The following is a 21,786-nucleotide window of genomic DNA, read 5'->3' as shown; positions in this document are numbered from 1 at the left end:
CCGAGGCTCAAGTTCGCTCGTGGGGTGCTGCCCACGGGCTCTCTGCAGCGGCAGCAACCCACTTTTTATTCTATTTTCTTTTAGCTGAAAGTAAGCTAACCTATCATTCCTTTCCTATGTAATTTTGTTTTGCCAAATTTTCACTGCTCTAATCTCTCTACATAGCCTGCATTTAAGGATAACTACATAATTTCTACCTTCATACTTGCCACCTCCTAACAGAAAGGTGCCTTTAGGACCAACCTGTGTGTGTTTGTGGTTTCAGTCCTAGGAAACATCTCAGGATGAGCCTGCATGCAGCTCTCATTTCTACACTTCTATATTGTTTAATACTTCTAAAATGCTTGTAGGGTGTCTCACTAACAGAATAAATCTGTAGAAATTTGCAGAATAATTTTAAAGTAAAAAGTCTCAGGGCTTCGGTTCACCCAGGATGTAGGCAGGTTTTACTCCCAGGGTAAGGATGATGTATATGCCTTTGAGGGCCGGGGAATATGAGCCAGAGAGCAGCGTGGAAGACAGGAAGCTCGGTGGGGCAGTCAGACAGTGGTCTGAACTCCGTATCCGTTTTTGATCTCATGTGATTCTCCACGGCTCTCAAAGGACCAAGAAGCCATTCACATGATTCACAAACACTTGCATCCACCTCCCAAATATGGAAGAGAGAAAAAAATACTAATGGCAGGTGTGTCCACACTGACAACGCTGGTGCGACTCAGAGTCTCAGTGCCTCCAGATACACAAGATTTGTCTCTCTTGCTCTGGCTCTATCATGTGTCCATGCATGGATCTCCCTCATCCCTAAGTATGGATCTCTCTAGTTCCAGCCCAGGAGCCCCCTCCTATAGAAGGACTTCTCTGAGGGGCTGAGTTAGCCACTATACCCTCCTGTTCTCTGTGTGTTGCTGTCTTCTTCACAACTGCTTGGCTCCAATACTCTCTGGCACTATGAGAGCCTGAAATGTAATCCATGTCTCTTAGATTCTCTCTGGGTAGCACAGAGTCTAGTATTTGATGGGTGCTCAGTAAGTATTTGCTGTGTAAGTCAACGAGAAAATAAGCCAGCAAACTAAGTCTTCCCAGCACGAGACCCCATGGCAGCTCACATGAAGGCCAATTCTGTGTGCTTCTTATCATGTACCAGTTTTCCTGCAGCTGTGAGATTTCCTAAGTGTAAGAATCATGACTGGATTTATTCTAAAAGCCCAAATTAACGTAGAGCACTAAAATATGCAAAAAGAGCCAGGTGTGGTAGCGCATCTTAGTTCTACCAAGGTACGAGGCCCTAAGTTCCAGGTTAGCCTCAAATTAAAGGAAAAATAATACATGCAGATAGACAGTCTCTATCTTTGGGCTCTAATTTCTTTTCCACAGAGCCTCAATAACCAAGTGGATTATCTCTCATTGTTGAGTACATATGCAGTTAAGGCCAAATCCACAATAATGTCAGAATAACACAACAGTGTAATTCTTACTAGCAGAAACTTAGAGCAAATTTCAAAAGTACTGGAGATTATGTCTGCTCATAATTGCAATTTACTCTTGCGAGTGTAATGATCCCCTTTAGTACACTGTGAATACCATGCATACTCAATTATGTGTGTCAACAGGATTGGGGTAGATTTACTAATACTGAACCTCTGGCCGCTTTAACACCCTTGTCTAAAACAATGTTCTGTGTTAAGATGTCATTCTAGTTTTTAATTTTCTATGCCGGAAACAGATTCTAAGGCTTTATTGAGATTTTGTTATTAGGATTTTATTATTTCCAATAGTTTAGAATGCCAGTTTCTGCTTGGGGTATGCATTAATTACAACCAGGAAAAATGTTACCCAAAAATTTCCTTTGTAATTCATTATAATTAAACTATTAAGAAACCAAACAGGATCAGTAAGTACCTTTAGGCCTGTAGGATAACTTTCTCCCTTAGCAGGAAAAATGCCATTTTACCTTAGGAGACTGAAAACCAAAAGGCAGGAGACCCCATCTGCCACTTCTCGTGATCTCCCTGGGGCTCTGCTCATCTTCACAGCATGGGCTAAATCGCATGAATGAGCTCCGCCTGAACTGCTTTTTGGTATCTGAAAAACTCTTCTAATTCTTATTTCAAGTCATGACTTATTTCTCAAACTTGAGCACCAAGAATAAAATTCAGACAGCCATATAAAACTTTAATGAAATTACTACAAAGCTGCAGAATATTACTTTAAAACTTTCATGTATGGTGTATAAATGTGTACACATTAGTGTGTATGCTGATGCATACAAAGACTGGAGGTCAAGACTGAGTGTCTTCTATCATTTTCTAGCCAACTTTTTGTGCCAGACCCTTTCACCTCACAGAGATCATTAATTCAGTTACATTGACTACCCCATGAGGTACAGACATCAGCCTGCCTCTGCCCCTTAGCATTAAAATCACAGGTGGCTTTTATGTGTGTACAGGAGCACACACTTAATGACTAAACCACGTTCAAAGCGTTTGTTTTACTTTTTTTTTTAACTTGGAGCTCACTTGTTGGCACGAATTATTTAGATCAAGTCAGGAATAAGCTCAGCTGTATTATGTTGGAAGACTTCTTGTTTGTTTAACACTGAACAAAGTAGCTGTTTTGTTTTCTTTTGTTTCCTTTTCTATTTTAATTCTATAGGGGTTTGCTGCTATTCTCACAGTAATTTGTTTAACATAAATGTATCGATAATGGGTAATTTCATCAGTATTCTGCTGCTATTTCATATACACTATTATTTTAATTAACAAGGGCCATTTATCATTCTACTAGATATTTTACTAGATATATGTTAGTATATATTGTACATATAATATAGCATTTTAGAACTCAAAATAATTAATTCACATTACTCAAATTACATACTAGAAATAATCTAAAGTTGTGATTCATTCTGTTTTTTTTCTAATTTCTTCCATAAAAGAAAAGAAAGTAGTATGCTCTGTAATATCAGGAAAAATTCTCCAATTATTTCCTTATAACAATAGATTGAAATTCAGCCTTTAGGGATTCGCATGCAAGCAGCTTTCTCTGTTTCCTAAAGCACCTTGTTAGAGCAATACATCCTACTATACTTCTATGAAGGAGCTTCAGGAAACAGGGAGAGGAAAGAAGGGTTGAGCCCAGCAGTGTGGAGGTAAGGGCACAGGAGCAGTTTTCCTACCCTGCCCTTCACTTTGGCTTAGCCATAAGCAAAGCCTAAATGCTAAGGCACTACAAATCTCTCTCTCTCTCCCTTTCTCCCTCTCCCTTTTTTCCTCCCCCGCCCCACACACTAACCATTTACTTTTAGTTCTAGAACCTGTATACATATTGCTCATCAAGCTTTCCTGTCTCAAGTCCCACTGTAATTAGTGTAAGAATGCTGGCTCAGATTTCATGCCAACATAACACATGGACACTACTCCTATTGTGTGATGAAGAAACCTAGTCTTGGAGCATCCTAGTGAGGAATATTAGAATTAAAGCTGAGATTGCTGGGACTCCTAACTCTGACAGCTCACAGAATGCTGGCACTTAGGATAATTTAGGGATGTATGACACCCCCCTTCATGTTCTAACGCATACTCCCCTGTACAGTATTTTCATGGGCTTTAGTCACTTCTTTACTAACAAACGTCTAGAACCAGAGCTGTAATGGGAGGTGTGATGCAGTGTGTCTACATTTAACATTCCTAAGGGAAACTGCTCATTACAAACTATTCTGTTGAATCCAAAGGAGGCGCCCATGCCATTGGAGAAACCTGTTTCTTTCTATACTGTACTTCCCCAGTGTGTTGTTGTCATTGTGGTTTGTTGTCTGAGACACAGTCTCATGTATCCTATGCTGTCCTTAGCAGCCCCATATCTTATAATGACCTTGGCACTGTCATCCCTCTGCCTCCACCTCCCAAGTACTAGGAACAGAGGAGCACCACCATTCCAGGGTTCCCATCTGAGCTTCTAAATCCTTAAGACTTCCCCAGGTCAGTCTACACAGCCTGGACAGAAAGAGCTTGACTTCCTTAAACTGTGACTTCAGCAGCCCAGGGCTCTGTCCTTTTATCATGTTAGCAGAACAGCAAACCGCTGTGGACAAACAGCAGTTTTCAAATGTCTCTGTTTTGTCCACTTCACTTTCACAGAACGGTTCAGAAGAAGGAAGTTGTTTGGGAAGTGTCAACACAGAATAGGGTTTATAAAGCCAGGCTTATCCTCTCTTATCTGTCAAAAGGGAAAGAAACTCAGCAATACAAGTGGAGACAACAGGGATATAAAGGCAAACATATTTGCTGAGCTTTGGAGAATTTGCAAGGATTTTGCTGAGTGAAGACCCAGAGAGAATAGATTACATGTTAATGATGTTAATCTGCCAGAGGGCATGGGAAGTTCTAGAAGATAAACATCTTGTGGTACTGGTACACACATGTACAATGGTGCAAACAGAGCACAGAACTCTGGTATCCTTTAAGAAAAGTACTTCTAATGTACAATTTCACAAATAAAGGGCTATCTGGACATGGGGCATTTCCATCAATGACAGGAAAACATATAGAAAACTATTTTGTATTATGGTAATTGGTCTTAGGAGAAAAAAGTCCCTGACTGATGAGCTACAACGCTTAATAGAGAACGTAAGAATGTAGTATCTACTCAAAAACTGTAAACACCAAAGCCCTGGCCTTGCTGCCAGGAGACACACTAGGGTGAAGCCATATGTGATGGAACTGTGGAAAAGATAGAAGCATGGAGCAGTGTGTGTGTGCTAAGCAAAAGTGGAGGCCTGTGGTGGACACAAGTGAGAGGCAGCTGAATCAACACACTGTCATTCCCCAGTGGGGTCTGTGGTACGCTGCACAGCAACCTGGAGCTTATAAAGAGACAGACTGAGACCCCTTACCTGCTGCCAGACCTCAGGATCCCAGGGCTATAGGCAAGGATAGAGGCCCAAAATAAAGAACATTTACTTTTGGATTGGACCTCCTCAATGGACTGTAATGCCACAGAAGGCCATGTTGGTATCTGTGGTCTCCACTGCTGCACCAGGCCAAGATGAAGCCTGAGATTCATGTGCATGTATGTGATCAATGACTCTGCCTAAGGCCTTGGTGATGTCCTCAGGTTTTACCACCCAGGGGGATAATCTGACATGAGTAGAGAGTGTAGCCACCTTAGAACGTGTTGAGGTCCATGGCCCTGAGGTCATGAGTGGCTTGGTTCTGACATGGGCAAGGGCCATTTTGATGTCTTTGGCTTCTATTACCACCGAAGTCTGTGGGCATGTCCATAGGACCTTGTTACCTGTTGATGCTCACAGGCACGGGAGAGCCTGCATACCGCTCCTCTCAAGTCACAGGTGATGGTTTCTGGCCTGGATGCAGGCAGACAGTGACTAATTGCCACCCTCCACCCCACCAGGAGAACTGGCCACTATGGAGGTGACCATGTCCAGTGAGTGTGTGGACAATGAGAAATGGGCGTTTCTTTCTTTCTTTCTTTCTTTCTTTCTTTCTTTCTTTCTTTCTTTCTTTCTTTCTTCCTTCCTTCCTTCCTTCCTTCCTTCCTTTCTTTCTTTCTTTCTTTCTTTCTTTCTTTCTTTCTTTCTTGTTTTCTCTTCTTCCCTCTTCTTTTCTTTGTTGGGGGCTGGGAGTCACAGGACAGAGGTGGGTGTGGGAAGAGTGGGAGGTGCCTGTGATTGGGATGCATGATGGACAATTCCCAAATAATCAATAACAAACTTTAAATGTAAACATTATTGGCACTATAAGCAGTGTCTTTCCGCTAGAAACACAAACGAAGGGGAGGAGATACTGGCCTAGAGTGTTCAATGGTGGGAAGGAAACAGGAGCTCACACATGGCAGCGGGTGGAAGGAGGCTGAAGAGGCAGGGAAATGCACACTACTCACACTTATTCCAGTTCGTCTAGACAGTGACCTCTGACACCCACACTCAAAACCCAATGAAATACCACTGAAGAGATGATAATCCTGAGGGAGGTGATGCTGGAAAAGCGTCTGGTCTGACTAATGATTGTGTCAATGAACCAGACCCTAACCATAGACTACAGATATCCAGAAAAATTGTACAGAGAGTGTAATTCTTCTTGTATTCTAAAATGGGAGGGAAATATTCTTTCAAAATAAGAACAACAGATGACTGAGGAGATGAAAAGGAACATGCTTATAAACTGAGAGTTCTCATTATACACACAGTATGAGCACGCCTCCTGAAGCACAGAGAGAGTACTGCTTTCTCACCTTTCTCTCCTCCTCATTATAAAGGCACTAACTTGAAAAAACAAACGTTGACTAAGAGAAGCCAGTGCAGAAAAGGAACACCTCTGGCTTGTTTCTGACAAAGCAGTTCATGGGCTTCTTCCCATGTTCAGTTTTCAGCTGCTCCTGGGGCAGAGTATTTGGTCAGCTGTCTCATGGTTACTTTGGAAAGAAAATAAATAAAATAAACAAGTAGAAGAATTAAAAATGTTATGTTTCTCAATCACATTAATGCCTTCTGAAATGTTTCCAAATAAACATATTGCTGTGTTCATTATTCAACAAAGAGTACAGTACGGCAAAATGGTCCTAACACTGTCTGGATGTAGGACAGGACTGCCTTCATCCCCTATACTAGATTATAGGAGAATGAGGAATATTCAGATACTCTCAGGGTACACGTGTTTAAAGGGAGTTTAGCAAATATTTGGGAATAATATTATACTTGTTATATGTTGTAAGAAAAGAAAAACGTTCAAAGGTAGATGTCATTTGCAAAATGAAATAATGCTATGAAACATAAAATCTAAGGTTCTCTTGAAGACAAAGCTGAAGATAAAAACAGACCATCTGTCAATGTAGGAGATTTATTTCACTATTTCTGAAGAAACAAAGTCAATGAGACAAATGATTATGCTGTACTTTCTTTTAAAAAGTTATTATTAGAGATTTTATCTATTACTCTAAACTATTTTTATTATTTTTCAGTCAGTGTGTGTGTGTGTGTGTGTGTGTGTGTAGGAGTGTGCACATGAGTGCAGGTACCCACAGAGGCCATCAGATTTGGATTGCCCTAGAGCTAGAGTAACAGATGAGTGTGAACCAGGTGACCTACGTGACTCGCAGTAAACCAGAATCCTTGGGAAGAGCGGCTCATGGTCTAACCACTGAGCCACCTCTCCAGCCCAACTGCATACTTTAAAATATTTAAAAGTACCTTTTAAGAGAGAGAGAGATATTTGTAATCTGCGTAGAGAGATTTCTTTTAAATACATTTTATTTACATTGGCTAGAGATTTTATCATAGATAAATTTATATAGAAAACATCTTAAACATATAAAAACTCAAACTAACCAGTTAAGACTGTTTCCTTCTAAAATGGCTCAAACCTTTGTACATTTTCTTTTCTTTCAGAGTATAAATTAAGAGGCAGACACAAGGAACACACTGGCGTGCCATGAGCACAAGAACTGCACCAGGGCCTTCACCTGGTCTGCAGTGTCTCTGAGACTCAGAGATGGGATGGATGATATAAATATATATAAATTTTCCCATTCTCATTGTCTAATTGAAATATTATTTATTCTAACAAACCGTATTTGTGAGCTATTTCCAAAATGCCACAATACAATGATAGTCTAGAGTAAAAGAGACCACTCTGCTCTGTCACCAGCAAGGACAGGATCCCGAGATTCCTTTTCATTTAGTGTTGAATGGGGAAGAACACAAAAGTAGATTATAAAAGTGAGCCCAAAGTTATGCAAGCTTGGGGAGTAAGCCCATGTTACGTTACTGCAAAATCCTAGATCCACAATACTTGAAGACTACCAATTATTTTATATGCAGTGTAAATTCCAAAGTGTTACTTATTTCCTTCTATGTAATTTAAGACAAGGAATCAAGATGTATATTCATTAGTATATACAGCTACAAGTAAGAAACAATATTAATGTTGAAGAGATTCAATGTTTGTATGATTCCAAACATATGATGATAAATTGGATGTGAGCAACATACGCAGAATCACCAGGATTCATAAATAACCTGACTCCTTGTGGTTTTGGTGATGGTTTTCCTGGAGTTTGCTGTGATAATGACTATATGCATTGTTGAGCCATTAAGGGCCATGCCTGCTGTCTTAATGTGCTCCCTCAAGTAATTCTATCATGTTTGTTTGGGAGAGACTTTGTGCTATCTTGAAGACATTCAAACATCAGGGTCTCTTAGGATATGCTAATATACATAAATTATAGAGGGGTGTTCTGATTGCATTATAAATGCATCTATTTTTCGTTTTTTCTCTCTGCAAAGGACATACTACTGGCTATGTTCCAACCAAATGCAAACTTCTTCAGAGCTGTGATTATTAATTACATATTAAAGTGCAACTGGTCTCACTCTTGGTGGTTATTCATCATCCACCACGTGAAAGAATATGTGAAATGTGAATGGCATACGAATATATTTTACTCAAGTACCACTGAGCACAGAGTGGGAGTGTTTCGGTCAAAAGAATCTACTTGCTAAAAATCAGTACCAAGGCTACTTGGAAAAGCTTTTACTTTACTTTTTCAGAGAAGGCAGGAAAAACAAACAAAGAATATCAGATAATAACTAACATTTCAAAGATGGTTGTCCTGTTGGAAGATTTCAAAGTGGTCAGGCAAGCCTTCTTCCAAATGCAAACTATGCCCAAGATGTCCTGCAGAAGCTCCACAGGCAGTGACAACATCCCATTGCCATTGCCGCCTATAAGAGTTTCACCTTCGGGAGCAGAATGTATAGGGAAATGAAATTTTTGAAGCCTCTGTGATGTTCAATAAGGTGGAAGTATGTGTGCAAACGTGAATCCTGACTGACTTGCTGTGGCACTTTTTCTGACAGACGATGTTAAACAAATGTCGCACAAAGGAGTTCCTCTGATATGTGTGCCTGGGTGTGGGGAAAGAAGGGGAGGAGAAGCTTCATAAGCTGTCATGGGAAATTAACAGTCTACCTTAAGGAGTTTACATGCTATCATCTTAAATCAAATGCAGGCAGCCTGTCAGCAAACATAAAGCAGGAAGACAGCAAAAGAAGAGACTTGCTGCCTCTGTCTCACCCTTAGATTTATTTGGAAGACCTCAGGAGAAATTGTTTTCCTTGAATAACTCCACTAGAAAGCACAATCAGAACTGTGTACTTGCTGCTTACCTATTAGAGATACTGCAAGAAGAGATCTGGAAGCAAACGTGTTTTAGAAGGCAATGACCAGAGAAACATGACTCATGACCTGTGTGTGCCCCAGAAATATACATGTCTACACCCATCTTACTCTGGTTCAGATATAGAAAATTACAGTATTTCTCTTATGGAAAAAATTACATTATTGAATATGCCAAAATTCATTCCCCTTCACCAAGTATTTATTGAGAAACTATTACTGTCTCACGTTACCAAAGATCTAGCTATGGCCCATACAATAACAACTGGCTCTGAGTCCTGCTTCCTGAGCGAGGAACAAAACACACAGTTCCATAGCATAGATTGCCTGCTTAGGCCTTTCAAGGGCACCGCAAGCAGGGAAGGGAGCGGTGGGAAGGGGAAAAGAGGTATCGGAAAGTTCTCCAGAGGAGATGCTGCTGAAGCACGCACAGACTTAGTAGGTAAAGTAAGAGGAATGACTTGGAGAGAAAACACGCAAAGTGGAACAGAGCAGGACACAGATGACCACTTATGAGAGCCAGTGGAAAGGGAGGAAGTGGAGGAAGTACCATGAAAAATGGATAGTAAAGACAACCCTTCTGGAACTTTGCCTTTGATATAACCTTTCCTTTACTATATAAAAAGACAACAAGGACTTAGATACAGCAACCACCAAATGGAGGAGGGCCTGGAACCTGAATAAAACCCTTAGTAGCTGAGACTGTAAACTCCCCATGATAGAAAGAACAGTTTTTAAATTCAATCAAAGGTGTCCAGCCTGCAAAACTGTCACCAATACCAAGCTTGTACTGAAGCCTCATCCATGAAATTAGGTCTCACCATACAACATTTTCATACCACATCTAAGACTGTTATGATAACTAAACATGTAATGTCCTTGTAAACTGCTATTTAAATATTAGCTAGTATTTGATATTATAAATATCTTATTGATAAGGTTATTGTTATCAAGCACTAGAAAATCATGGCCTTGGAAATAAGCTTCTCTCTGTGTCGTTAGTTCTAAATAAGCATGTGTCCTTTGAAATCATAAAAATACAGGAATGTATATCAAAGAGGAGCAGCGATGTGGCTCAGTGTAGACATCTTGCCTAAGACGTGTGGGTCCTAGTGTTTGGTCCCTACAATCAAAGAGAAAAGAGAAGGAGGAGGAGGGAGGAAGAATAACAGGAAATACAGGTTATCATCCCATGGTTATTACCAAGTGTAAATGGTCTCTATGAATTATGAAATTGAAAGGTATTTTATACCTTTTAAAGTTACATATTTAAGCAAAATTTGATCTGCTGTACATTCTGATGTTTAATCATCAGTTAATACATATGCTAAATGCAAAGTTCCATGCTGATAGAAATATGCCTGTCTACTTGAGAAGATTAATACTGATAGCCAACTAAGAGAACAGAGACTCACATAGGAGACAAGACTCATGACACTTCTGGGAGACATTATCTAGATTCCTCTAGGCAAGCCTGTGAGGAACTTTCAAGGTCAGTTCAATTGAGGTGGAAACCTGGTGATCTTACTTAGGGTTTATACACTGAACAAAAACAATGACAATGACAACTACAATAAAGTTGGGGTCCTGTACTCAATATAAAGGAAGAAGTGATCTAAATTCTAGCATCCACCCTGCTGTGACGGACTATACTCTCAAAGTAGGAGCCCAAACAAGCCTGTCCTTCCTTAGGTTAGCTTGTCAAGTATTCTTATGATAGTGACAGGAAGAGCAGCTAATGCACTGTCTCAGCAGCAATGGCAGGACAGTGTGGTACAATATCCTGTGATCTGTATCATAAGACCCCTCAGTCTTCTATAAGTGAAGCCTAGAACTAAACATGTCCCGGGATTTGTCTGATTCTGCTTATTCATTCTTCTTCTTCTTCCTCCATATGCTTACCAACTGAATTGCTGGGTTTGTTCCTTTGGTATAATCTCTGTTTTGCCCTCAAGCATTTTGTTTTCAGAAGGATTTCCATTCTGCCATGATAAAATACAATATCTCATTAATCTTGATATCATGTGCATGTCAGTCGTGACTATCAGTAGCTCATCTGGCTTATTGTATTTTCATACAGGTTCTACGCTGACTCACATTCTCCCTGCCAGACTTCTAACTTCAACTATGAATGGAACACAATTCTATTTTCATCACTATTCTGCCTTCTTTCCAACATCACCAGAAATTACATATGTCCCCACTTTCTCCTAATGAGAAGGTCGATCTCATATTCTAATGTTCCCACTGGTAGTGGGAATGTCCCTTTAAAATAATTCCTGTTTTGTCTTGAACCACCTCAAGACACTATGTAATGGTTATAACCAAATATGGTCAACCTGGCAATATCCACACAAACCAGCCCACACCTGTCAGGATGAAGGTAAGCTGAAAACACAGGTAGAACTGGCGATGCACATGTTGACTCCTGAAGGATAAAGTTTCAATCACACAGGGAAAGAGGTTAGAAGATTATATGACTGGCAGATCATGGCATGAGAGGGCAAGAAAAAGAAATTGCTTATGGGTCTCGATTGAGAGTTTAGAATAAAATTTCTATGTACAAGGAGATCATCAGGTATGATGCCTCACCCCAAACAACCCAGAGTGGGAGGCAGGGAATATGAAGTCAGGAAGAAGCAGGAAGGCAGCATGAGCCCTCACTGAGCTGACTGAGCTGGATAAGAAAGTTCAGATTTGGCATAAGGGAAGTAGTCCAGAGCTGAGGAACTAAAGCAATGCCAACAGAAAGAGGAGAATCCAAACTACAGAAGTAGAACCAGAAAAAAAGTAGTTTCACTGGATACATGAGGTATTAGGAGCAAGAGTTTTCTAGGCAATCAGCTTAGATATGCTAAATTTTATTTGGTTTTATTTTAATCCAGATCTTACCAAGTGGTAAGGGTCAAGCCTAAACAAGGGTAGAGAAGAGTCTGTTTGTGCAGTAGTAAAGGGGTATTCATGGCAAATAACTTGCTAACGTGAAAAAAATTCAACAGCAATGGAAAGTTGGACTTCCTTGCTGTGGAGTTCCTTTTGTAGTCAAATCACCACAGTAGTCTAAGAAAGATCCCTAAAACTCCACAGACAGTGCCTCACAAACAATAACTTCTAGATAAAGATGTGAAGGAGGTTAGGAAGTAATAAATGAATGAAATGACATATATATGAAACAGTTTACATTTGCGTGTGTGAATGAAACCACACACACACACACACACACACACACACACACACACGTCCTCAGATTCAGTTCATTGTAAAGTACAGTCACCTCCTATTTGAACTCAGAGCTGAGCCTTGAAAATTAACATGTCAGCCAGGAGTGTTGATGCACGGCCTTTAAGAGCCATACCTAGGATATTAAGAAAGCAAGACTTTGAAATTGAGGACACCATAGGCTACAAAGAAGACTGTGTCTCAAAGTAAGATATGGGAGGAAGGAATTTCTATATTAATCAAATCACGTGCAAGTGAAAATATAATAAACTAACACTTAGATAGGAAAGGGAATGGCGGCTCCAAGGAACACGTCAGTTCCTTGTTATTTAGAGAAACCATTCTCTTAATTCTCCAAAAAGGGCTGAAATGAGAAAGAAATGGACTCACTAAGATGCATTTCTGAGTATTGAGGAAACTCTTCTAACCTGTGGAGCAGGTTTTGGGTTTCTAATTGCAATCTGGAGAACAGAACCAAGGCTGCTTTTCTTACACCTTTCTCTGCCATTTTTATTTTTATTCTTACCATTTAACATTTTCCCACTGTACTCCACACTGACACACAGGAAAAATAAAATGTAAAAGGAATCAGTGGCTTCCAAGATGCAAACACCGGGAGCCAGAGAGCTTGAGATGGCTGGGAAGGCACTGCAGCTCATAGCAAAACTAGGGATAAGAGAGGCCAGGAGGACAATGAGACCTGCTACAATCTAAAATGTAGAGGCAGCTACAATAAGCACAGAAAACTACTTCAGTGCTCTATGAAGACAATAAAATGTTTTTTTCTTAAATATGCATAATTAAAAGGCGAATTCCAAATTCATCCTGAAAAGGGTTGGGGATTTAGCTCAGTGGTAGAGCGTTTGCCTAGCAAGCGCAAGACCCTGGGTTCAGTCCTCAGCTCCGAAGGGGGAAAAAAAAAAGCCAAACACCAAATTCATCCTGAAAAAAGCTTTTAATATCACAATTCATCACCACTTTTCAAGTTGTTGTAATTATCTGTATGTAATTCACAGTTTTGTTTGGTTCAAAATCATTTCCTATTTCTCACTTCACTAGAGCACTTGCTGTATGAAACCTACTCACCCTGATCTCATGTCGGCCTGCAGAAGGCCACCCCTGCTTCCTCTTTTGTGATGTTGCCTCTAAAGGGTTCATCCCACTTGCCAACCTCCTGCCCTCCCCATTGGACTGAATTTGTTTTCCTAAAACTAGATTACTTACCCATGTTTGCTTAATAAAGGTAATTTAATATTACCAACTATCTTGTTTTGAAAAGGATAATTCTTAGTTCTGAGTTAAGTATATTCACAATGACAAAATTTTCAAATATTTTTTTCTTGAAAACTTGAAAATTTACCAGCTGAAGTTATCAAAGGGTTTTAGTAGTATACAGGGACACTAATATCAAAGTAAGCAAAATAGAAATAACTAAATGAGAAAAAAGAAAGTAAAAGATGGGGAGGAGAACAGGGGAAAGGAGGAACAGAGGGAGAGAAAGAACAGGGATAGTAAAATCTTCCAAACTGATCGGTGCATAGCTACACCTAAAGGAATGTATAATTAACGGAAGAAATTGTATTTTCTCTGGGTGTGGTATATTACTCTGATTCTAAATTACATTATCAATTTACATTTCTAAATTGGATGTAAATGGGCCCATATCTGGACATAAGCATACTTCATTGATGCCGAGTAGGCATATTTTGGCTATTACAGTCCAAAAGACAAATGTGGTTCAGAGTACATAAAAAGCAGTACAAAAACCATGTAAATTCTTGCACTGAAAGAAGTAAAACTGAAGTTTCACTGCTGACTTTTATATAGAAGCTATCAGTAATGTTAGTGGATAGAGATGGAAACGGTAGATGGAAAATCTTAGCAGCACAGTAGTGATTTTAGTGTAAGGAGTTGTAGATTCTATGTCTCAGGAGTCATCGCAAGAGGAGAGTCACATGAATATGTAGCTATGAAAAATTAAAACAGAAAAACAGCAAATCAAAAGAGAAGGAGAGAGTAAGTGAGGGAAAGAGGAAGACAGGGGTGATTTCTAGTAACACTGCAGATCTCAACATGACCTGAGTGTCCCTTTTACTCCACTGTGGAGAAAAAGAGAATTAATGCTAAAAGGGTCCAGAAGACTATCAGAAGTTCTTGTCCGCCAATGGCAACCAGTAGTGCTCACATGTTTGAATTAAACAACAAACAATAAAAACAAAAGTAACATACAGAAAGAAGTACACGACTCCAGACCTGAGCTGCGGCACAATGGGTCAGAGCCACCTGAGTGAACGTCTATCTGGCTGTGCTTGCCCTCAGCCCTGGCCCCCATTCCCATATCTCCAGGGTAGACATTGCTTCAGAGGCAAGCTCTCCTATTTTTACAAGTCTCACCTCACAGAGCCACATTTCTAACATTTAATCAAACCCTCGGTTCTTCACAAATCTTCCTGATTCTTCTTAGTTTCTGCTTATATTTTATAGAATGAGCTGGACTTCTCATGTGAATAACTACCAAATTCTTATTTCAAACTAGATGAGAGGCAAGTGTTCATATAGGTAGGAGACTGACTCCCTGACTGACTTCCATTTTGACTCAGGTGTAGGGTTTTGTGACCCATGTGTAGCCTGTATCACAAAACATGGTTAGAAAAGACAAAGGTTAAAAGAAAAGCTTAGAATAAAAAAAATAATTTCATCTCAAATACTTAATAGAAGATTAAAACAGCTCATATTTATAATATAAAGTTTAAAGCATGCACTCACATGTGAGTTTTAGAATCTACATAAACACTGCACAGTGCACCTCAGACCTCATAGTACCAACAGTCTGAAAATTAATTTTCATAATTCAGAAAAACCTGTTGGATCTCTTAAAAATATGACACAATGGCCGCATTGCCTCCCATGCATAAATGCACACAACTCACAAGGTCATCTGCTGGACTGTCTAAGACTTTCTAAGTATTTTTTCAAGTACACTATATCAGAGATCATAGCACCTCAACATGTCCCCATAAGCTTTAGCTCATTAAGAACAAACATGTATCTGCATACAGTCACCACATAGCTTCAATGCTCAGAAGAACACACTTCCAAAGAGCACTGCACATAGCAAACTACCATGGTGGGAATAACACTTCTACTCTCTCTCTCTCTCTCTCTCTCTCTCTCTCTCTCTCTCTCTCACACACACACACACACACACACACACACACACACACACACACACACACACACTTGAAACAGGGTTTCTCTGTATAGCCCTGGCTGTTCAGGTCTCAAACTCAAGATATCCACCTGTCTGACACGAGTGCTGGAATTACAGACGCGTACCACTGGCCTGGCCCTATATTTCTGCTGCAAGTCTCTGTATAATGCCCCCATTCCTTAAGCAAAAGGAAGCCATTTCTATTTTACCCACACTGAGTACAAGTTCCGACTCCACATCTCCATCAGAGAGGCTTGAGGAGCACACCCTGGCCCCCAGCAAGCCCACTGTGGTCCTTGGAATGCTTTCCCCTTTGATTTGCAGTCTCTCTGGCCTGGGCTTCTTTCCTCAAATATTCAGGGTCGCTTCTCTTCCTGCATCATCAGGTCCACATAAGAGACATGGTCTCACAAAGACCTTCTCAACTCAGATTCTCTAAAAGGCACCAGCAAAAGAATTAACACATTATAAAAACCATTTGACATTTGATTTTTTAATTTTAAATATCTAAGGCCTTAGGAATCTTGAAGGATAAAGGCATTTCCCAGTCATCCAGTCATAAAACTTAAAGTACAGAAATCAACATGTGGACTAACCAACTCTTTGCTAATATATGAAGAAAATTAAAATGCTCAGTAATTTATCCAATAAAAATGTCTCCATATGTTTTTCTCATTTGGCTCAACAGGGAGAGAAACAGATGAGATGACCTCTTCTCAGTGCAAGCTGTCAGTGGGGTGGAACTGCTCACAGTAGGTAGGCTTGGTAGGCTAAGAGAAAGCAAACAAGAAGATTCTATACCCAATCTTTTTAAGATAAATGCCTGATCAAAAGTAGAGTAAAAACAAATATTAAATAAACATAAAGGACCCAGTAGAGTTAATGGGGTGAACAAGTGGAAGCCAGTACATTTGCCTCTGCTTTCCTGGAGGTAAGGCCACCATGGTTATGAGGAGAGCACAGGGTTCCCCAAAGAGAAGAGCTTGTAGAATAATTTTATGAGAGGGAAGAACAAATGGCTTCTGGGACATCAATTCTGCAGTGTTCTCAGAGGGCAGTTCAGTTTCCATTACAGAGCTTCTAGGCACTAATGAATGCACCGCCAGAGAAACAGAAGTTACAATGGTGCTATCTTCATAAAGGAGTGGACGAACCACATACAACGTTTCAAGAGCTCAGAGTGCTGTCCTTGTTAGACAGAGTCAGGAGGGAGCAGAGGACAAAGTGTTTCCCTTCCAGGGAGGAAAGTATTTGAGCTCAGTGAAAAGTCACAAGGAAGCTTATGCAGTCTATTTGCACAAATATTAGTTGTTACTAATTAATTTATGATAACTGTCATTGTGAGGAAAGTTACTTCTGAAGCTCAAAATCATGATTTAAGATATGAATAAAAACAACTGTCATAATTAATTAGAAAAAGTTTGGGATGAGTCAGGAACAGAATTATTTGATCTGAGTAGAAAACCTTTCCAGAACAGCAGGAGGACGACGGTGACTAATAGGCAATAGAATATGTCATTATAAGAATTGTCAATCTGGTTCAAGAGAAACCCTGCATATTTATCTTTCCTGACACGTCTAAAAGATTCCCCTGGTTCATGTCCTTCTCAATACCTGCTGCATCCAGACCTGTTAGCTTACGCCTCCTGGCAAGTTCCCCAGCAAGCAGCTCAGAGACAACAATGAGGTCTCATCTTTTTCCCTAAGCTTTACATAAAGGCAGTGCCCAGTAAATAACTGGTGATGAAACTAAAGGAAAGGAGCCAATATATTGTTGAGTTTTCATTTTAAATTTTAGTCTCCCACCCCCTGAAATCGTTCCATTCTCCTATTCTATAGGTCTCATTTTGCCATACTGTCTTTCGGTCCTGTGAAGGCACATTTCCCCAGTGTAGGGGAATGCCAGGGTGTTGAGGTGGGAGTGGGAACATCTGCATAGAAGGAGGGGGACGAGAGAGATGGGAGAGGGGGAAATGGGTTAACATTCAAATGTAAATACATAAAATATCTAATAAAAAAGAATAGTCTTATAAATATTGAAATAGTGTATTAACAAAACTACTAGTAAAGAGTTAATTCGTGATAAAAATTAATGTTTGGAAATATACTATTTATATACAGGTTAATACTCCTAATTACAAAAATTAATTTATAAACTTAAGAAGAAATAATACACACTTAGAAAAGGGTGGAAAATAATAACTACAATTAAAAAGTCCTGAAGGACTTAGCCATTTGAAGTTTTATAAGCCTCTTATTAGAGTTTAACTGATACTCATTGGTTCCTTTAAGGAGCAAGGTTTAAAATTGTGCCAAGGGCTAACAATGTAGCCTGCAACTATCACATGATTACAAAGAATTAATTCACCTTGCAAGCCACATAATGCTCTTGTTACTTACATTAAGAGATATAAAAAAAAACACTTAATGATGAATTGTATCATGTGATAAACCTTCAGTTCTTGTCAACAGTAAGTTACAACTGTGAATTAAAATGTAGATGGGATGGTGGAGAAGTGGGAGTGTGTCACAGTAGAACAGCTGTCCAGGAAAGCGGCAGGAGCGCTGGACTAAGAAGCTGATAGACAATACAGGAAGTTCTACCCTCCATAGGCCTCCCGCCATACTCGAAATAAATGTACACACAAAGAATCAATTCTCCCTAGCAATCGCAAAACGGGACAGCCAAGTACAGACTTAGACTGAATTTTGAAGCAGCCCATAAAGTTTCAGGTACATTCCTCATTTCTTAACAATAAATGACACTAAGTGAAAAGCAATTGTAATTGCAGAATGAATGCTAAACTAATTAACAAAATCATACTATATATCAACAATATTGTTAAATAGAGGTTTCACATTATAATACATAACACAGAATATATAACAAAGAATTAAATATTTTCTTATTCTTCTTAATCACATGATTCTTAGGCAAATTTACTTCCAGCAAGAGATTTAGAAAGTTAATATCTTATTCTGAAATACAACTTGTAAAGAATTCAAAAGTTTCTGTTCCTTTACATAAAACACAGAAAATATATAATGGTTATTTGCAGAGAAAAGGAATATTACATTTTGTATCTAAGCCCAAAGTTCCTTTTATAAATTGTGGTAAAATATATAATACTAAATGTCCTTTATTAATCATTTTATGTATACTATAAAATAATGTTGGCTACTATATGAGCATGGGTATATCCTCAATTAATGCAATTAAATATGGAAAACAGTGTAAAGGTCCCACAGAATTAAAAATACAACTGTCACAAGATCTAGCAATTCCCATGTTCTGACCATACCCAAGGTAAAGTGGAAACACCCAGAATACCATTCAGCTGATGACTAGATAAGAGAAACATGACAGTTATACACAATGGAATATTACTGAACCACAAAAAATGAAATTCTGTCATTTGTGACAAGATGGATCAAACTGCATGATCTCATTCTTGTGTGATCTAAAAGTTCAACTTGTATAAGAGAAAGAGTGGAATGCAGGTCAACAGACAGTAGAGTGAACGGGGAGGACAGATGAGCAAGGTGAGCAATGAGTAGCCATGGTGGGGGAGGCGGGGGACTGGTACACAGCTGTGCAGCGAGAGGACTGCAACAATGGTGTGTAGCTCAAAAAGAAGTATTTTGAAGTTTTGATCCCCCCAAAAAAGATAAATGTCTGGGGGGAGCAAGATTATTATATGTATGAGAACATCATGTTACCATGTTAATATGTATAATGCTTGTTCTTCATGTATTTTCAAAATAAATTTAATGAACTACAGTATTAAATATAGCATGTTGGTCTTCTATAAGTTTATAAATAGTTTTAACTCCATCATGCACACAGAACTCTAGAAATTAATTGTAAGGCAACGCTGATGGGCACTGAGCAATTGTCCCTTTCATCCCGGCAGAAAAGTACCTGTACTTAGGACTTAGAATATTTTTTCTGAAAGAATCATGAATTTTTTTCCCTACAATCTAGTAAACTTGTAAAGTGAACATGTAACAGATTTTATTCTGCTCACCATCAAATTATATTAAAAGAAATAAAGCCATATATTTTACTCTTAATATCATTTAGGTTAATACCAATCACATCTGTTCAGGGATTTGCTGATTCTCGAGGGACACTAAAGGAGTCATTAGTGTAAATGAGTAAGACACACTATGGGTCAGTAATTTGATTTTCTTGTGAAGAACTACAGAGAAAAATAGAACAGGCTTGTGGGCCAGGAGTTATGCTGTAATACTTCATTTCTGCGATGGCAGTGCACAGGCAGAGTAAGGGCACACATGGACATGTGAGCCAGACTATGGTCAACAAATGTGTATTTATGAACACAGACAGCAGGCTAGATGTCCCCAGTGGGTCCTGGCTTGCAAACCACTAAGACAGATCCAAGAAAGCAGGAGGAGGAAAAGACAGGATGGGCAGGACTAGAGAAGAAAGCAAGGAAAATCAAATCGAAGTGTCTTTGAGCTGTATCTCCCGAGAACAAGGCGCTATAGGGCTGACATTGTCTGCTGTATTGACGAACGTTCACTGTGAAACCTTACATAACGAAACAAGTTTCTTTGTTCTAATGACTTGACTGAATGCTGGCTGAACTATCGGCACCCAAAACATTAACATAAATAATGGAAATATTGATCACAGATAAGTACATCATAAGAGTTGACTTACCTCAGCAGTGGATGGAATATGACGGTAATATTTCTGGCTCCAGGTTTGCAGACAAATTTTGTTCCTCCACCTTCAATTAAGTTGTCATCAGGACCTCCTTCCAGGAAAAATGAAAACCGAGATTTAGCTAATTAGAAGTTCTATGAATAAGCAAACCAAGCTTATCTGCACGAGTGTTGCATAATCACAAGGGCTGCCTCGTAAATTACCCACTATATTTACAGTTATTGCAAAAGACATGATCTAATTTTTCTCTTCAACAATGTATGGCATAATTACCCAGCAAAGACAAAACTGAAAGTCCAAGAAGAATAAATGACTCAAGGGTACAGCATAGTCGAGGCTAAAGCTTTTCTTTTACTCTGCGTCTTCTTTGGAGAGGAGGCACACAAAGAAGGAGGAAGATATATTTAAAGCATCTCAGATTGTAAAATGTATATAAATCCTATTTGTTGTTACCAAGTCAAAAAACCCACAGACTAAAAGACACACTACTATTTTATGTAACACTGGGAGATATAATTCTGGTTATTAAAACATACAGTTTTGGGGCTGGCTCAGTGGCTACTCTTCCAGATGTCATGAATTCAATTCCCAGCAACCACATGGTGCTTCCCAACCATCTATAATGGGATCTGATGCCCTTTTCTGGCAGGAAGATATACATACAGACAGAGCACACACATATAAAATAAATAAAATAAATCTTTAAAAAATTAAAAAAAAATTGGGTTCAAAAAATTTAAATCTTTATTATAGAGAAGTCTTATTTGGCTATTATAAATAAACATTTTCCAAAAATATCTCAAATACATTCAATATGCAAATGTAAGAAAATTAAATTTGGGCAAGGAAAAAAAAGATCAGTGTATGAAAGTGCTGGTGCTCCTTCCAGAGGACCTGGAGGTAGCGCAAAACCATTGCAACTCCAGTTACAGCAGATCTGATGCTCTTTTCTGGCCTCCCAGGATACCAGACCCACAAGTAACTCACAGACATACATGCAGGTAACTCACACACACACACACACACACACACACACACACACACACACACACACACACACATACACACAAATTAGAAAGAAACTTATCAAGATAGTCTTAAGACTGTAAGATGCACAGACATCAGCCCTCAGAATAACTGATTGAAGCTACTAGCAGTCACGTTTTCCATTAAGTGCTACCCCGAGTCACATAAAATCTAATCGTCTTAAGGGAGTATACCACATTGCTAGCAGGACTTTATTTCAAGCTACTGACATGTATTTTACAAAGCACAAAGTTGCTGTTTTCTTGATGATATCACAAGTCTTAAAGCAGATTTTGCAATGCCAACCAGGACTTATATTCCTTCTCAAATGGCTCTTAATTGGTAATCAGCTGAAAGACCAAAGGGTCACAGTGCAGGAAGCAATCCACAAGCTCACAGGCTGAGGTGTAACAGTTAACATCACTGTTGTAGGGATTTAGTGGCAG

At 39.2% G+C, this 21,786-nt stretch overlaps 1 protein-coding gene across 3 annotated transcripts in view; it reads right to left on the bottom strand.

Moving 5' to 3' along the window:
* Exoc4 (exocyst complex component 4) overlaps positions 1–21,786 on the bottom strand; it is a 776,646-nt gene that overhangs the window by 389,961 nt on the left and 364,899 nt on the right. For 2 of the 3 annotated variants that reach the window (XM_039106944.2, NM_053875.1), the window contains 1 exon segment: positions 20,309–20,405. In XM_039106944.2, the coding sequence (XP_038962872.1) occupies positions 20,309–20,405 (97 nt within the window). 3 annotated transcript variants of the gene reach the window in all.

The sequence above is a fragment of the Rattus norvegicus genome, chromosome 4 (genome assembly GCF_036323735.1).
Source record: "Rattus norvegicus strain BN/NHsdMcwi chromosome 4, GRCr8, whole genome shotgun sequence".
In the NCBI taxonomy this organism is placed as follows: domain Eukaryota; kingdom Metazoa; phylum Chordata; class Mammalia; order Rodentia; family Muridae; genus Rattus; species Rattus norvegicus.
This window is presented reverse-complemented; position numbering and strand designations above follow the sequence as displayed.